At 37.0% G+C, this 18768-nt stretch overlaps 3 protein-coding genes across 6 annotated transcripts; 2 read left to right on the top strand and 1 right to left on the bottom strand.

Moving 5' to 3' along the window:
• Positions 1-8144, top strand: ABO1 (IKI3 family protein). Of its 3 annotated transcripts, XM_086422242.1 has the most exons (6): positions 1-267; positions 1039-1375; positions 2041-5101; positions 6698-6790; positions 7031-7349; positions 7891-8144. In XM_086422242.1, the coding sequence occupies exons 1-5, from the start codon at positions 112-114 to the stop codon at positions 7344-7346; spliced, it is 3963 nt and encodes a 1320-aa protein (XP_086278368.1). In that variant the 5' UTR covers positions 1-111; the 3' UTR covers positions 7347-7349; positions 7891-8144. The 3 variants fall into 3 exon arrangements, with proteins under 3 accessions (XP_086278368.1, XP_086278367.1, XP_086278369.1); XM_086422241.1 differs by lacking the exon at positions 7891-8144 and having other exon boundaries at positions 2-267; positions 7031-7539; XM_086422243.1 differs by lacking the exon at positions 7891-8144 and having other exon boundaries at positions 2-267; positions 1042-1375; positions 7031-7539.
• Positions 8145-10484: 2340 nt separating this feature from the next.
• Positions 10485-11175, bottom strand: LOC147385640 (histone H2B-like). Its single transcript, XM_086422244.1, has one exon. It carries the CDS (start codon positions 11088-11090, stop codon positions 10641-10643), a length of 450 nt encoding a protein of 149 aa, XP_086278370.1. The 5' UTR covers positions 11091-11175; the 3' UTR covers positions 10485-10640.
• A 3448-nt stretch (positions 11176-14623) lies between these two features.
• Positions 14624-17887, top strand: LOC147385641 (Pentatricopeptide repeat (PPR) superfamily protein). 2 transcript variants are annotated; one of them, XM_086423795.1, is made up of 2 exons: positions 14624-15886; positions 15986-17887. In XM_086423795.1, exons 1-2 carry the CDS (start codon positions 14704-14706, stop codon positions 17434-17436), a joined length of 2634 nt encoding a protein of 877 aa, XP_086279921.1. In that variant the 5' UTR covers positions 14624-14703; the 3' UTR covers positions 17437-17887. The 2 variants fall into 2 exon arrangements, with proteins under 2 accessions (XP_086279921.1, XP_086279922.1); XM_086423796.1 differs by having other exon boundaries at positions 14815-14954; positions 15193-17884.
• The last annotated feature ends 881 nt before the right edge of the window (positions 17888-18768 follow it).

Below are 18768 nucleotides of genomic sequence, written 5' to 3' on the forward strand. Positions count from 1 at the left end.
CGCTCCATTTTCGCGCATATTTATTGTGGCGGGTCTGGTTTAAGTTCATACTACTTCTTTCACCAGTAACGAATCTAGGGTTTCTGTGCTCCTCAACAGGAGTAGGTCGGGATGAAGAACCTAAAACTCTATCTTGAACTTACTTCGGAGCTCGAATTGCAGCCCGAAGAAATTCTTTTGTTCTCTGCTTTCGACATTGAGCGAAACCGCTTGTTCTTCGCTTCTTCAGCCAACGTTATATACACCGCTCAGCTTCCCTCGTCTCATGTAAGATTTACTGAGCTCTTATTGCGAAACGATATCTGTTTGTTTGCATCAATCATGAAAAAATAAAAACCTGTTTTTTTATTTGATATTGTTTGATACTAAATATAAGAATTTAAGTGAAAGTCATACAATTAGGAGATAAGATAATTAAATGAAAATTGTAACTAGTTGTAAAGTGTGAAAATTGGGACGATTTGAGCGAAATTTCGAATCTTGGAAATAACCCATTAAGTATGTTGTGTGGAATGGTTAAAAAATAAAGTCTTTAATAGTAACCTAATTGCCATGAAATGATAAATGTTACTTGTTATATAATGCTCTTATGATCAATGCTCGTTTTACCGATTATAATAGCCGTTAATTATTTTCAAATGTTATTTTTTTCGCATAATTATTTACAAACTAATGGTTTAAAATAAAATAGATGTTATTTTAATGATCTTTTGAGAATAATGGTCATCATGATTTTGTTAGAACGATTTACATTAGGTTCGGATAATAATATAACTTTCAAGTTTTAAGCTTGATCATTTATCGGTTGATTCCGTCTCGATATCAAAATTTGAAATTCATTTTTTGATTCAAACATTTACATGAATGATTTTAACGCAAACTGAGAGTCCCGACTCTATAACATAACACATTTAGCACCACAGTTATAATGATATGTTATTAACATAACAGACCCTTTAAACCTCAGGTTGTTGGGCATTGAAGTTTCAATGTGACTATTTCCTTTTTCATTTTTTAGTAATACTTTGATATGTATAGCAGAAAGAAAGGGTATGGAGCAAGACACTCTTACATTCGGAAATTGGTACCATCAATCTGGAACCCGGGGACTCCATTACAGCCATGGATTATCTCATGGAGAAAGAGGCGCTGATAGTGGGAACTCTGAATGGCTACCTATTAATGCATATGGGGGACGGGAATGCAACTGAAGTTGTTGGTAGAGTGGAGGGTGGTGTGAAGTGTCTAGTTCCTAGTCCTGATGGAGCTCTTCTTGCTGTGATAACAGGATTTGGGCAGATATTAGTCATGACCCATGATTGGGAAGTGTTGTACGAGACTACGCTTGAGGATACCCCTGAAGATGTTGACGTACGTAAGGACTTCGCTCCCTGCTACTAGGTTTTACTGTTTATCAGTTTCCTTCAGATTTATAGGCGCGCAATTTTGCCTATATATACACTAATGGATGAGGTGATAGGAAGATGTCATAATGTCGTATCTTTGCTTCTTCAGTATGCACCTTGTTCATAAGGTTTGGGACCTGTTGTTTGATGTATCTCACTAAGGAGATCTGCTGGGTCAAAAACCATCCTAATGGGATTATCCCCGGTGGTCACAATTTATTTGATTCTATTATATGCTCAAGAGTTCTATCAATCGATTTGTTGAAATAGTCAGGATCCAGAACGGTGTCTATGTGGCGTGTTTTGGTAGGAGTTCAAGAAACATTGGGCTTCTAACCAAGCTGTTTTTCTATATGGAATGCAGCGCAATATGTTTGTTTTCCAATAAACATGTGCCACATAGACACCTTATTTTGCTATTGGGTCACCATTCTAGATCACTACTTTTGTTGAATTCATTTTATGTGGAAGATCTCCTTGGATGGACCATTGAGTGGTGAGTCCTGGTATTTCATGAATGTCACTAACAGATGCAAGGAGGGAAGCTTCTTTGTCTCCTTGTGTTGTGTTGGTGAGGATCCTGTTTTGTTTATTTTGTGATTTAATTAATTTTGTGACTGGACTATGATTCCAGGTGATCCGTCTGATTATCTATTTGAAAGTCTGATTTCCTGGCGAGGTGACGGGAAATATTTTGCTACTCTAAGTGAAGTGGGCGATTCTTCTTCATCGGAACAAAAAATAAAGATTTGGGAACGGGATTCTGGGGTATTGCATGCTTCTTCAGAATCAAAGACTTTCATGGGCGCAGCCTTGGACTGGATGCCCAATGGAGCAAAAATTGCTGCTGCCTATGACAGGAAAGCTGAGAAGAAGTGCCCTTTGATCGTTTTCTTTGAGAGAAATGGATTAGAAAGAAGTAATTTTAGCATTGATCATCCAGTAGATGGAAGAGTGGAAATTTTGAAGTGGAATTGTAGCTCGGATCTTCTCGCTGCCGTTGTTAGATGTGAAGGGTATGATGCTGTTAAAATCTGGTCCTTCAGCAATAATCACTGGTACTTAAAACAGGAAATGAGATTCTCAAAGAAGGATGGAGTGAAATTCATGTGGGATCCAACAAAGCCGTTATGTTTGATTTGTTGGACTATTGGTGGCAGCATCACAACCTACAAATTTGTTTGGGTGACTGCGATCACAGAGAACTCAATAGCATTGGTCATTGATAACTCCCACATATTAATAACCCCCCTTTCTCTTTTCCTCATGCCACCACCCATGTGTTTATTCTCCCTAAAATTCTCGAGTGCTGTCCAAGACATGGCTTTATTTTCCAATAAGTCAAAAAACCATTTGGCTGCGTGCTTGTCAGATGGTAGTTTGTGTGTTGCAGAGCTTCCTTCTACTGATACTTGGGAAGAGTTGGAAGGCAAAGAGATTAGCATCGAAGCTTCCTGTTCTGAAATGACTTTTGGTTCCTTTAGGCATCTCATTTGGTTGGATTCACATGTTCTTCTTGGTGTTTCTTACTATGGACCTGGTCGTAAAAGTGATCTTTATCCGAAGAGTGATCTATCTCAGGGGTGCATTTTCCAGGAGATTGAGCTTGTATGTTCTGAGGCTCGTGTTCCTGGTTTAGTGACGTCATCAGGTTGGAGTGCAAAAGTTTCCAATCAGCTCTTTCTTGAAGAAGCAGTAATTAGCCTTGCTCCTAATCCCACTAAAGGATTTTCAGCCTTTGTTCAGTTCGATGGGGGTAGAGTTGCTGACTATAGTTCTAAGTTGGGCATCACAAGAGAACCTGCAGAACAGTACCTTCAGAAGCTTGATATCGTTGGGTTCTCATCTTCGTGCCCGTGGATGAATGTGGTTTCCGTTTATGACGAGGGAGTGTTGAAGCCTTTGCTTTTGGGGCTTGATCACGATGGAAGGTTGCAAGTTAGTGGGAAGATATTATGTACTAATTGTAGCAGTTTTTTATTTTACTCAAACTCGGCCAACCAATTGATGTCACATTTGATACTCACAACTAAGCAGGATTTGCTCTTTATCCTCAACATAGATGACATTTTGCATGGAAACCCTGATGTGAAATATGAAAATTTTGTCCGCGTTACAAAGAAAAGCAAAGAAGAAAATAAACAGTCCATAAACATTTGGGAAAGAGGTGCCAAATTGGTTGGCGTTCTTCATGGTGATGAAGCAGCTGTTATATTACAAACAATACGGGGAAACCTTGAATGCATCTCACCAAGAAAATTGGTCCTGGAATCAATTGTTAATGCTTTGGTTCAAGGGCGTTTCAAAGATGCACTTCTCATGGTAAGGAGACATCGGATAGATTTCAATGTAATCGTTGACCACCGTGGTTGGAAAGCATTTCTCCAGTCAGCTACAGAATTTGTAAGGCAGGTAAACAATTTAAGCTACATCACTGAGTTTGTTTGTTCCATAAAGAATGAAAATGTTATGGAGACATTGTACAATAATGTTATAACCGTACCTGGCTTGAACGACACGAACGCCATACCAGCTGGAGATCTCAGGGACTTTGACACAAAGGGCAAGGTGTCTTCTGTTCTGTTGGCAATACAGAAGGCTCTTGAGGAACATGCACCAGAGAGTCCTGCAAGGGAGCTGTGCATATTGACCACTTTAGCTCGTAGTGAACCTCCTGCCCTTGAGGAAGCCCTTAAGAGGATAAAAGTTATCCGTGAAATGGAACTTTTGGGGTCTCATGACCCAAGGAGAAAAAATTATCCTTCTGCAGAAGAATCTCTGAAGCATCTTTTGTGGTTGGTGGATTCTGAATCCGTGTATGAAGCAGCGTTAGGCCTTTATGATCTGAACCTTGCAGCCATTGTGGCATTGAACTCTCAAAAGGACCCAAAGGAGTTTCTTCCTTTTCTCCAGGGACTGGAGCGTATGCCATCTGTCATTATGCAGTATACTATTGATCTTAGACTAAAGAGGTATGATAGTGCTCTTAAACACATAGCTTCAGCAGGAGATGCTTATTATGAAGATTGCATGAACCTTATGAAGAATAACCCGCAACTTTTTCCTCTTGGACTTAAACTCTTTACTGACCATGCGAAGAGGAGTCAAGTCCTTGAGGCTTGGGGAGATCATCTTAATGGTGAAAAATACTTCGAAGATGCTGCTACCACTTATTTGTGCTGTTCCTCTCTTGAAAAAGCTTTGAAGGCGTATCGTGCGTGTGGTGATTGGAAAGGTGTGCTCACAATGGCTGGTCTCCTCAAACTGGCAAAGGAAGAGGTTTTACTATTGGCAAATGAGCTCTGTGACGAACTCCAAGCACTTGGGAAGCCAGCAGAGGCGGCCAAAATTGCTTTGGAGTACTGTGGAGATGTTGTCGGTGGGATTATGTTTCTTGTTTCTGCACGGGAATGGGAAGATGCTCTGAGGGTTGGGTTAATGCATGATGGGACAGATGGTTTGATATCAGACGTGAAGAACGCAGCTTTGGAGTGTGCCAGCACACTGATAGGTGAATATGAGGAAGGATTGGAGAAAGTGGGGAAGTACTTGACACGCTACTTAGCTGTTCGACAAAGGAGACTAGTCCTTGCAGCTAAGCTCCAATCAGAGGACAGGTTGATAAATGATTTTGATGATGACACTGCTTCAGAAACTAGCACTAGTTTCAGTGAAATGAGTGCCTACACCACAGGGTACGCCTCTTTATTCTGTGACATTAGTTTTCTATTGTATGATTATTTTTGTCTGCGATTGTTGGTTCTAGCACCCATTTTTACAGCCTTCGATGTTTTTTGTTGATAAATGAAACTTTTATTCAAGGAGGACAAGATGTCCTCGAAAACAAAGCAAAGCAACAACAGTTAACTTCTCTTATCACCACCCACAAGGTTCCACCTAAACAGAAAATCCTTGAAAGAGAACCCTCTAAACTCCCTATTTTGCTTACACTTGTAAAATATTAAAAAAAATGGGCTTGTATCTGTCTCTCAATTGGTTAGTACATTGATGGAGGACGCCTAACTAATAAATCTGGCCTGTGGGCCCGATGTCCTCATAATGTATTGTACCACAATCATAAGCTTGCAAATTCTTCCCAGCTTACTCACCAAAAATTGTTTGTATCCCTTTTTCTTGTCTTTATTATGGATTCTAACTTTCTATTAGTTTGTTTTGAGACTGGGTTTTCTCATGGTTCTGGTTTAGTTATTCTGTAGATTGAACTGCCTGCTATATTTGACTGTAACTCTGCATTTATTTTTATTTTTTGTTGAAAGATAATAAATAATTTCTTATTAAAATAATACAATGGTCAAGGGGATTATCACGGAGAGAAGAAAATAATATGATTTCTTCTCTATAGCATAATTCTCTATGACACACCATAGTATTTTGGTCCACAAATATTCTTGAGATTTATAACTAATACATGTTTAAGTATGGAAAGAAAATACTCAATGTCTCCTTATAGCCCATACTTGAATATGGTTTGTGTACATAATACTTCAGAAGTGCTTATCCACCCAACGTTAATTATAGGGTTCTCATCCATAATCTCTCCATCTTTTGGGTATTTCTTTCCTGCACGTGTGTGTGTGTATAGTAACTCCCTTAGTTATTGTTTACTGTATTTGTTCATAGTTCTAGTTTTGAATTTACGCTAGTTTCATGTATCAACACTACATAATCTTCCAAACATATATCAAGGACTTCTCCTTGAGTAGTCAATGTACTCTCTAAATACTTTTTTCCTCTAATACCCGCAAAGTTAAGTTCCTTTCTGTGTCCCATTATTGTTGTTGCTACCATGTGCACAGTCTGTGATCTGTTACCAAGTTGTCTTATTGGAAACCAATGTTTTGGTGTATCTGAATTCTCAAGGTTTCATATCTGAAGCGAATTTTCAAAGAACTGCTTGAGTTTTAGCAAAATTCACTGAACATATCTCCACCATATCAAATTTTAGTTTTCACTGTCCTGCCTGCCCCCTGATCTTGCTTCCGTAATCTGACCATGCTGCAGGCATTTGTTTCATTTTTCTATACCCATATGAAACTCATAAACTTATGTTACTTGGATGAGTCATACACAATACTGTTTCTGGTTGCCAAATTTCCAGTATATTTGTCTCCTTATATCACAAATATTCTGGTGTAAAGAATCTGCCACATATCATGAATCCTCTTTTTTTTTTTCTTTTTTTTTCTTATAAGTCCCTATTATTCTAACATGAATCACGACGATGTAAGCTCATTTAAATGTTAATGTGTCTTTTCGTGCTTTCCGAACAGATCAAGGAAGGCTTCTGCTACTTCCATCAGTTCAACTGCAACAAGCAAGGGAAGGCGTCAGAAGCACCGGGGAGGAAAAATCCGTGCTGGAAGGTAATTTAGTTGTTCGTCTACAGGCTTCCTTTTTAGAGAGATTATATTGCCATGCCACCCAAATTCATATGTGAATCACCCCCTCCCCCACAAAAAAAAAAAAAAAAAAAAAGCACTCATCTTGGGGTGCCGTTAGTAAAAGTTGGTGTGGCAATAGGAGCTCTCCTTTTTTTTAAAAAAAATTCTCCTTTTGATTGGATTATAACAACTTACTCCTGTATAATTATCTGAAAATTGCAGCCCCGGGGAGGAGATGGCTCTTGTGGAGCATCTGAAGAGTATGTCTCTAACAACTGGTGCGCAGCGTGAACTTAAATCCCTTTTGGTTGCCCTTCTGATGCTTGACAAGGAGGAAATAGCTAGGAAGCTGCAACGTGCAGGGGATAGTTTTCAACTGTCTCAGATGGCAGCTGTCAAACTAGCTGAAGATACAATCTCCAATGAAAACATAGATGAGAGAGCCCACACATTGGAGCATTACTTACACAAAGTACGAGGTGAACTGCCTCGGTCTGAGTCATTCTCCTGGCAATCTAAAGTTTTGCTTCCTCATTAATTGGTAAGTTTGTGGTTTAACTATTACGACCCATTAAATTAGCGAAGTTCATTTCAAATATGAGGAAACATGCATAAATAGACGATTTCTTGTTTGTTCGAATGAGATTTCAGATTTGCTTGTAGAACTTTATCAGAACATAAATTTCTGATAGTTTAACTGAGTATGTCGAAGAGTGACTTGCCTTTTCTTACTTTTAGTTATAGTACAAGACTACCTTGCCTTCTATGATTTGAGAAATCATCTATAATGGAGTAGGTGTCCTATATATGTATATAATTCCTATTCCTACTCCTTGCTTGCATTTCGCTTGTGTGGTCATGTGGGTGATGTTTTGAACGTAGTATACAAGTAGTCAATGTTAAACAATTAAATTATGTTTCTAGGAACTCCATATGGAGGAGGAAATAGTTATGGAAGTATTTTATTTGTGAAGTTTAACATGGGTCCCTCAGATATTTTGCCACCTCATGTTTTTCTTCTAGAATATTGTTTGCTTGGTTGCATATTTGCGCAAGTTGATGATGGTGGTCGGTGGATGCAGAGCCTCTGGAAGCATTGGCGTCTCTAGATGAGAAAATGGTGAAAGCGGCTATGTATTCAATCAAACAGTTATGGAATATTCCAAACACAAAGTTTTTTTTTTTTGAGAAGTATAATATATTGATCAAAGAGGGGAAAAAAACAAGGAGGCCGAGAAGGCCTCACAAAGAGCACCAAAGGAAAGAAAACTACAGCGTTTAGCAAAATTGATGCTTTTGAGGTCTTTTGTTTAGCAAAATTGATGCATTCTTTTCATCCTTAGCTTCCAATCATCCCTTACCATGTGTCAGCCATTTTTCAAGGGAAAATTCACAATGATAGTACTTATTCTTGGGATTAGGGCTTGAGAAGAAATCTTAACGACTGGGAAATAAATGAGTTGACATCTCTTCTTGATCTCCTAAATTCACACAATTTCAGGGAGATAAGAGATTTTTCGTTTGTTCTTTTTATAAATCCTTACTCCGTTCTTTCGATCTGTCATTCTCAGTCTTTACTATTTCGTTTGTGGCTTGCCTCTCTTAGGAGGATCTTAACATTAGATTATTTGATCATTCGTGGGTGGATTTGGATGCGCTTTTTAAATTTTTTCCACATAGATTGGGTCTTTCCTTGTTACTTCGTTTCTCTCTTGGAAGGGCAGACTTCTAATATTTTTTCTAATAGAAAAAGATACCTATTGGGCATTCTTCTTCCAGCTATTGGGTGGGGCCTCTGGAAAGAGAGAAATAAACGGGTGTTTGAAGAAAAGTAGCACCCAAGCAGTGTTTTTGAAAATTTTGGGCCTGTTATACTTTTGGTCCAAGCTGAACTGTGAGTTTGTTGGGAGGATTTTGTTTTCATATGGGACAGCTTTGTGTTTGTGAAGCGTAGTTGCTTTGGTGTTTGCTTTTTTTTTTTCTTTGTTTCTTTTGTTGTTTTGGAGTTATCTCAGCCTCTCTCTCTCTTTAATAAAATTTACACTTGATCAAAAAAAAAAAAAAAAAAAAAAGAATTCTATTTCAATGGCACTGAAAATGCTAGGATTTATTTCAGAGATTGATCAAATGGCATTATTTATCTTACAGTCTGTCCATTAGTTTATCTAAATAACATGATTTTTTCCCTACTGCATTAGAGGCTTGAGGCATGCCACGAATATACTGTAATCAAACACCTGAAAATTGCACTTTCTGTGGGTAATCATTTTCCACCAATTTTCTATGCACAATCAAATAGACCATAATGATTATTATTGAGAAATAAAATATGTAAAAAAAAAAAAAATCGGAGGTTCAAAGAGCTCGAAGATGACGGGAAAACTAAAGGTGTTTTATTTAAAAGACCCAAAACCTTAATAGTTTTAACACAGCAGTTAAAATGGAACTGCTAGGAAAACTGGTTTCACCAGAAACCAATACTCAGTTGAAGAGTAATTAAAACCAGCAGGAAATTGAAGAATCCAAAATGTTCTTCCAATGGAGTTCAGTCTACAAAATCTCCCCAATATACACACACACACACACACACACAAAAAGAAAAAGTTCTTGTAATCAGGATCTACCCAACAGCTGGAAAAGAATCTGCAATTTGCCGTCAAATATGGCTTTTTTTTTAATTGAAAGAAGTCATAAGTTCTCTTGAAAAAACCAACCAGCAGGAGCAAGGCAAATGGCCTATCTTAAAGCTCCGAATTTTTCAAAAATATCATAAAATTCTCCATTCGACAAATTGACAAATTAATCGACGATTCCTTAATCCATTATGGAATATGATAACATTTTTACCCATCACCTCCAAAAATTTTAGTTTTTCCAACATTCAAACATCAAGAAAAAGACAAGATTTAGAGAGAGATGAAGATGTTAAGTTTTGGTAAGAAATCCAATAAAATATTTTGTAATCTTCAAAACTTTATCAATTTATTTTTTATACAAAACTTTTAATTAAAACCCCACCAAAAAATTATTGATTGTTACTATGCTTAAGTGCTTAAAGTACCATATCTCACTTCAAATCCTCTGGGTACGTACAATTCCCTACAAACCACATATAAATCCTTTTAGGTGGCTAACAATGAGGTTTGAACTTAAGACCTTCCATTTTTGGAGAGACGATCTGGCTACTATGCCCAACACTTGTTATTAATTTTCTTTAAAAATTGGCATTAGTGCCATTTAATCATATGTAATATAACTCAATATTCAAGTTATCAAAAATCTGTAAGCAAGGTTAAGGTGAAGAAAACAGTTGTTAAAGTGGTTGCAATGCCATTACATATAAACCTCTGTAATGCACTATGGTGCCCCACAATTAAACAATATTTATGGATAATTTAACTCTTCCTAATCAAATAATCAGGATGAGAAGAAAAAAAAATGGCATTTTTTTGCACCTAATTTTCCTTGAAACCTACTTCAGATTATAAACACAAGAAACCCTAACCTTGCAATAAGGTCGATTTGATATTAGATTCTCTTCCACCACACAAATCCAAAAAACAACATCAAACACAAAAACGTGATTGAAACCACAAATCTCGTTCTTTAACAATCGCCAATCAAACTAACCAAATCACACCACAGAGATCATATTTTAATAGAAAGATCAAAGGTATAATGTAAAAGAAGCTATCCATTTCCGAATTGGAGACCAATTTATCACAGAAACAACCCATTAAAAGGGGAAAACAAAACAATACGGAACCAAAGAAAAAAAAAAACCTAATTTTGCAAATCCCAGAATCTTTCTAACCCATCAAAGCTCGATCTCTCAAGAACTAGTGAACTTGGTGACGGCTTTGGTACCCTCAGAAACAGCATGTTTCGCCAATTCACCAGGAAGAACAAGACGAACAGCGGTCTGAATTTCTCGAGATGTAATTGTTGGCTTCTTGTTGTATCGCGCAAGCTTCGATGCCTCCTGTGCGAGTTTCTCGAAGATATCGTTGATGAAACTGTTCATGATCCCCATAGCCTTGCTTGAGATCCCAATATCTGGATGAACCTGTTTCAAAACCTTGAAGATGTAGATCTTGTACGTTTCCGTACTCTTCTTGACTCTCTTCTTCTTCTTGTCTCCTGCAACGGCTCCTTCTTTGGGTAATCTCTTCCCTGCTTTGGGCTTCTTCTCTGCCGCTGGAGATTTCTCTGCTACAGAGGATTTCTTCTCCTCTGTTGCTGGTTTCTTCTCTGCGGGTTTCTTCTCAGCTTTCGGCGCCATTTAAACAGAAATCTCTCGAGAACGAAGGACGACTGAAAATTAGGGAAATTTTAGTTTAATAGATGGTGAGAAAGGTTTTCAGTTTGGTTTTGGTATTTATAGGGAAAGCAAATTATGTTTAATTGGTTCGTAGAAGGTAACACGGATCGATGACGTGGCTATGATCTTATTGTCAATCCACGGTTGAGAAACCAGAGAATAAAAATGTTACACTGACTTTTCTACTATACACTGACGCTGGACGTTAAGATTTCTGAACAGTTGAAATCTTTAGAAAATAAAATCACATATCAGTCGTTCAATAGAAATACGGCGGCGCCAACCGTAAATGGTACACGTTTTGATAACTAGTTGAGTGCCAATGCTTCCCACCGTTTGATGGTATTATACTCTGATACAACCAATCATCTTTTAAGATTAAATCAAATATTTAGCGATTGAATTTAAATCCCAACATAAATCCAATCTGATTCTTTCCCATAGAGCTTTTTTGGATCTTAGAATTTGATTATAACTCATTAATCGAATTATAATATATCATTTGGTTCAGATTATCGATTTGATTTTTTTATAATTAGGAACTAAAATCATACAGAATCAGAAATAGTTTTTAGGTTGTTTCTCTTGATTCTCACACACTATCCACTTATTATTATTATTATTATTATAATATCAATATAATTAATAATACTAATAGTAACAATGATAACAAAAGCAATAATAATAATATATAATTATAGTTAACAACAACAACAATAATAGTAATAATAATAATAATTTTTGAAATATAAATACAAAATCATTATAATTTTTTGGGTAATCTTACTATGCTTCTTAACGAATAATTAATTTGAAAAATAATAGAAAATGACTTAAATGTTAATTTTTTCAATTCTATCAAAAAAATCTTTATTTTTCTCTCTAAAATCAATTATCTTCAATATTTGGGACATGTATTTTTACTCTTACTTTCAATCCCAAGAAGTGTAATTGGGTAATTTTTTTTCACAATTTCAATTTTCAAAAACAGTGTTAGCCAAACAAGATTTTAAATACTAAAAATCAATTTCTATAATTTAATTTTGAAAATCCATAATCAGAATCAAGAATTAGGTTCTACAATCTGATCCAAACGCCCCTTGATACTTTAATAAAGTTCAAGATCCTAGTAAATTTCATACCAATATGTTTATTTTGTTTACATGCTTTGACATCTTGTTCAATCTCTACAACTTTTTTTTTTCTTCATTTCACTATAAATGAAAAGATCTCAATATGGTTGTCCGGTCCACTGTTCGTGCAGTTGACCCTTTGAGCACATGAATCTGATTTGAAAGCTCACGCCTCTTATCTTGTAATTAATCGAATTTATGTCAATTGGTTGAGTTTTGTTGGTGTGAAGTTGCAAGTTTTTTATTTTTTTCTTGAAACCTTGTTTGATCTTTCCAATTTGAAGAGTTATCTCATTGTATCATTTGGAGGAGATTTGGTTCGAAAGTTCCATCGAAAAATACTCTTAAGTCAAAGAATTTGATATGGCAATTACTTTGCGCATCATCCACTATTCAAAATTGCTTCCTAACTAAACACGAAAAGCCTTCTTGTTGAGAAGTTGTTTTTGATTTGATGATGCATGACAAAGGCAACAAAGAAGTGACATTTTGTTTGCTTTAACAATCTCCATTTGTTACACATTACGATAATCTTCAAAATCCCTATTAGCCTAAAACATCAAGTTCAGATCTATTATCCTTGCCATGGCCTTAAGATGTAGGCTTATATGGAAGCCTACTTGCAATGGCTCACATATACCAATTTTCCAAGCATTTTTTGTTTATGTACTCCCCACCTTTGATTCTCCAACGATCTCATATTATGCATCAGATCATAATCTCCATTACAAGATATTCAAGTCACACGATCTAATTGATTGCTTTTGGGAGAGATCATGATGATTTGATGTAGTTACCACCGATTTTGATAGACTTTATGATGGGGGAATGCAACAATGATGAATTCTCAAACAAACAATAGCCACCAGTAGCGCAATAGATTCTCTTTGGAAACATCAAGTGTTCAATAAATGAGATCAGAGACTTTGCGATTAAATGTAACCAATCACATGTTTTTTATGATAAAGAACATACAAAAGGGATACCCATAGGTGTGGAGTTTGATACCCAATATGATCATTAATTCCTCAGGGGCCAACTGCAAGGATGCGCCATCATTTACTTGGTGCATGTGATGTGTGGGCGTTGCACGTGCCCCAAGACTAGTTTTTGGACAAAAACCATGGGTCTATGAATTGGGCAAAGCTCATATACAGACCTAATCCGTTGTCCACAATGATACCCAATTGTTAAAAAAAACAAACAAACATGTAGGAGGGTATGTAATAAGGTTTACTATAATACACCCAATCATTTTTCAAGATAAGGTCAAATATTTGGAGATTGAGTTTAGATCCAAATGTGGCTATTCCGTCAGTTAAGATCCCCTACATTTTCTATATACACCAATTGTAATCCATCAAGAATCCAAGAAAATCTAATCAGATTCATTCACAAGAATAGACAAAGTTCTCCGAATGAGGCACTAACAAATTAAATCAAAAAATCAATCAACTAATAAATGATTTATCAATTAATCAAGGAATATGGCAACATTTTTTCCCATTATGCTCAAAAAATTTATTTTCTTCAAGTCTTAATAACAAAATAGGATTTTTAGGGGGTTTAAAGACGTTAGATTTTGGTAAGGATACTTTAAAAAAAAAAAATTGTACATTCTCTAAGATTCTCCATTTTTTTTGAGAAAATTTTATAAAATTTATCCCCACACCCATAACATAAAATTTGAGTTTTGACCCAAGAGTCTAGAAGAAACATGGGAGTTCATAAGATGCAATCATACAGGGGTACAATGTTGTCAAATTGTGCTATAACACGCACACATTGCAGCACACTTGTCCTGCATGGTCCACACATTTGATCCATGCATGACATATAATGAGGGTATAGAAAGTGTACGTAACGAATCCTTAAGTGAGAATAACCAATCACACAAAACCTAACTAGGGTAGTTCTATAATTTGGGAATGTTGTCAATACATGTGGGCTCGTGTAATTGATTGATCCATGATTATGTGAAATCCCAGATTGACTTTGTGTGTACAAAATATTTGGCTACACTTGTCATTTTCATTAGGGTACTCCTTTTTACCATGGCACACAAACTTGTTCTTAGTAAATTTTGACACCCACCCTATCATTCACTTCTTGTTCTCCAGCCATCCCTACATTGTCATTGTCGTCGTCCTCTACCATCTCCCACCTTCTTGAAAAAAAAAAAAAAATAGATGAAGAAGAAGAAAAATAAGAGAGAGACAATGGTTGGGGTGCTCTAATATGAGAGTAACTTAACTACAAAATTAGATTTTGAAAATTCTGTGGGTGCCCTTATCAATATGTGGGGTGCCTAAAACATTTTCCTACGGCAGGGTGTATTAAGTCATTTCCCTTTTCTGGTTTGTAATCCCTACGGCACTGCACCTCGACCAGTAACAATGTAACATGGAGCGAGAGTGCGAGACCCTCACCTCTGAACAACAATGAAGCTCCTTCGTTCTTCTCTTACTCGCCAAAACCCTAATTTTCATAGAAAAATAAAAAATTTCTGCAACTCATCTCACAAGATCTCTGCAGAAGACGAGGAGAGAGACGAAGGTTTCGTAACCATTCTCAGAGAAATCGTGAGAGGAAAGCAGAGCTGGAATGTCTCATTCAACAACAACTTCATCTCCCAAAGATTAAATACTCGCCATGTCGAAAAGGTTTTGATTCAAACCCTGGATGATCCAAGGTTAGCTTTAAGATTCTTCAATTTTCTAGGTTCACACAGGAATTTCGATCACTCGAATCTTTCTTTCTGTATTTTAGTTCATGGTTTGGCTCAATCTAATCTATATTGGCCTGCATCTTCGATTCTTCAATCCCTCCTCTTTCGTGGATTAAACCCTAGGGAGGTTTTCGAATCCTTGATGAATGCTTACCAACTATGTCGATTTTCATCTAGTCTCGGATTTGATTTCTTGATTCAGAATTATATGCAGAACAGGAGGGTTTTAGATGCTGTTATGATCATTAATTTAATGGGGCAGCAGAAATTGGTGCCCCAAGTTAGGACTTTTAATGCAGTCTTGAATGGGTTGGTGAGAATTAGGCGATTTAATATGGTTTTAGATATCTTTGATGAGATCATAAGGTCTAGGGTTCACCCGGATGTTTATGTTTACACAGCGGTGATTCGTAGCTTATGTGAATTAAAGGATTTGGATAGGGCGAAAGATATGGTTAATCAGATGGAAGCGAACGGGTGTAATTTGAGCATAGTAACTTACAATGCCTTGATTCATGGTCTCTGTAAGAACCTGAGAGTTTGGGAGGCTGTGGAGGTTAAGAATTCTTTATGGCACAAAGGACTGAAAGCTGATATGATCACTTATTGTACTTTAGTGCTTGGCCTTTGTAAGGCAGAAGAATTAGAATTGGCTTCAAAAATGATGAATGAGATGCTTGAATTAGGGTTTGTTCCTAGTGAAGCTGCTTGTTCGTCCCTCGTTGAGGTGTTACGGAGAAAGGGGAAGATTGAAGAGGCTTTTGCTTTGGTCGATAAATTGGGAAAGGTGGGAATTATACCAAATTTGTTTGCTTACAATGCCTTGATCAATTCTCTCTGCAAAGATGGGAAATTGGACGAAGCATTGTCACTTTTTACAAGAATGAGGGTGAAAGGTTTGTTTCCCAATGACATTACTTACTCAGTTTTGATTGATTGTTTTAGCAAAAATAGCAAACTTGACGATGCACTTCTTCTACTTGGTAAAATGGCAGAAGAAGGGATAAGAGCAACTGTGTATCCCTATAACTCTCTGATAAGCAGCTTTTGCAAAATTGGGAAAATTAACAAGGCGGAATGTCTGTTTGAGGAGATGGTTAATAAGGGATTGGCGCCGACTGTGATAACCTATACTTCCTTAATAAGTGGATATTGTAGGGACGGAGATTTGCAAAAAGCATTTAATCTTTATCATGGCATGTCCGAGAGAGGCATATCACCTAACACTCACACCTTTACTGCACTTATTAGTGGTCTTTGCCGTGTGAATAGGATGGTTGAAGCAGGTAAATTATTTGATGAAATGGTGGAACAGAACGTGATGCCTAACGAAGTAACTTATAATGTTCTGATTGATGGGCATTGCAGGGTAGGGAACACGGTAAGAGCGTTTGAGCTGCTCGGTGAAATGGTAGAGAAGGGTCTTCTTCCTGATACATATACCTATAGACCACTAATAAGTGGCCTTTGTTTGATGGGTAGGGTATCTGAAGCCAAAGAATTCTTGGATGACCTTAACAAAGAGAATCGTACACTGAATGAGATATGTTTTACTACTCTTCTACATGGGTATTGCAAGGAAGGACGATTAAGGGAGGCTTTTGGCGCTTTCAAAGAGATGGTGGAAAGGGGTATCAATGTTGATCTTGTTTGCTATGGCGTGCTTATTTATGGTGTTCTAAAGCAGGATGATATGATAAGCTTACCTGGGCTGTTGAACGAGATGTACGGACGAGGATTCAAGCCTGATGAGGTAATATACACAAACATGATTGATTCACATTGCAAACTGGGAAACCTTAAGGATGCCTTTGGGGTTTTGGATAAGATGGTTGGCGAAGAGTGCGTCCCAAATGTTGTAACATACACCGTACTAATACGTGGATTGTGTATGGCTGGGTTTCTTGATAAGGCTGAGCTGCTTTGTAAGGAAATGCTGGTTAGAAATTCCATTCCCAATCAGGTCACTTTTGGTTGTTTTCTTGACCACCTCACAAAAGAAGGGAATATGGAGAAGGCTGTTCTATTGCATAAGAAAATGCTTGGAGGGCTCTTAGCAAACACCGTCACATATAATATACTTATCCGAGGTTTGTGCAAACTGGGTAGAACTCATGAAGCTTCCCGGCTTCTTCTTGAAATGGTAGGTTATGGTATTTCCCCCGATTGTATCAGTTATTCAACGCTCATATACGAGTATTGCAGAAGTGGTAACTTGCAGGAAGCTTTTATGCTGTGGAATTCAATGTTAAATAAGGGGTTGAAGCCTGATATGTTGGCGTACAATTTTTTGATATATGGGTGTTGTGTCAATGGGGAAATGACTAAAGCTTTTGAATTGCGCAATGAAATGATGAGAAGGGGTGTGGAACCAAATCGGGTTACATATAATTCTCTCATTCATGGAACTTGTTTGATGAGTTCTTTATCATTTTCAGGAGGTTAGTTTGCTTGTATGGATCATACTTGACGTGTAGTAGAACCCAGAGAAAGCTGAAGATGTTCTGTAAATCTTACATGAGTTGGGGTGATCTAAAGGGTCATTTAACTTACGGGTAAGCAATGCCTTTGAACAGGATCCACCAATGTCACAATGTTTACATCTGCCACAAAGGTCCAGCTCTGCTCATGGTCCTTCAAGCGAGACCCTAATTGGCTATTTTTTGTTGTACAATGATAGAACTTTGTAACGTAGAAAGTAGGGAAACCACTACATCACTGAATGGTGGTCAATATCAATCCGAGGAAGACCAATGATTGTTTCATATCCATTCTTCAACCATTTTAGAACTTTTTTCATTGTAAAATAAATTTTATTTTTCGTATTTAAGAAATAGTATTTGATGTGAAATCAGGCTTTCATATTATTCACAAACTACTTTTGTACTCTCTTTTTTTAATCCTCCCCCGCCATGGAGTATCACTGTCCATTAGACTCCAATAAGAACTTGTATACAAAAGCTGATTGTTTTGGCATTTACTCTTTGTTATGTATTTTTGATGGGGTATTGACATGACACGTTGAAGAATCATCCAGCGTAAATGACAAATTACTTAACAAATACGAGGTGGAATCTCGTGGAGAGTTGTTGGTTAAAAATTACATGTAACATGTGCAAAAAAGATAATGTACGACCTGTTTAGAGAGCACGGGATTCAGAGAAGTCAAAATGGACGAGAACAAAGGTGGAAGGCATGGGAGAGCAGATGCCGCTATTGGGTACCAATGCTTCTTTTTCTCTGCCAGTCCCTCGGGATGTGACAAGAAATCGATCTATTACAATGTGTGATATTTGGTCCGTCTAGAGGAGTGACTCTGGTGTGGGTGTCTTGCTTAGATTTGGGGAAGCTCGTGACCTTTGCCTTAATCGCCAGTTATTTGCCATCTTTACCCATTTGGGTTTACACTGAGGCCTTGGTAGAGAGGGCTGTGGGGCTTCTATTTGTTGTTTAATGAATGGTGCATAAAAATCCTAAATGACCACACTACATATTTTAACAACAAAAATCCTGGGTTGAAGAATTTTTTTTATATGTTACCAACTAAATCAAAGTATTTAACCTAAAACTTTATTACAATCTTACAATGCATTTTTTTTTTTTTAATAACGTTCTTCGATCAAACTCAAAAGAATTTTTTTAAAATTCCTTTTTTATGATTCTGAGTTTTTGATGAAATTTAGAACGTTATGATAATCCCTTTGAGCAAAACAACCAACCCTTGGTAAGACTGAAAATCCTAAAAAAAATATTTAAAGATCCCTGATGGAGTTTTTCT

Source organism: Akebia trifoliata, chromosome 14 (genome assembly GCF_017979445.1).
Source record: "Akebia trifoliata isolate Shusen 1 chromosome 14, ASM1797944v1, whole genome shotgun sequence".
NCBI classification, from domain to species: Eukaryota; Viridiplantae; Streptophyta; class Magnoliopsida; order Ranunculales; family Lardizabalaceae; genus Akebia; species Akebia trifoliata.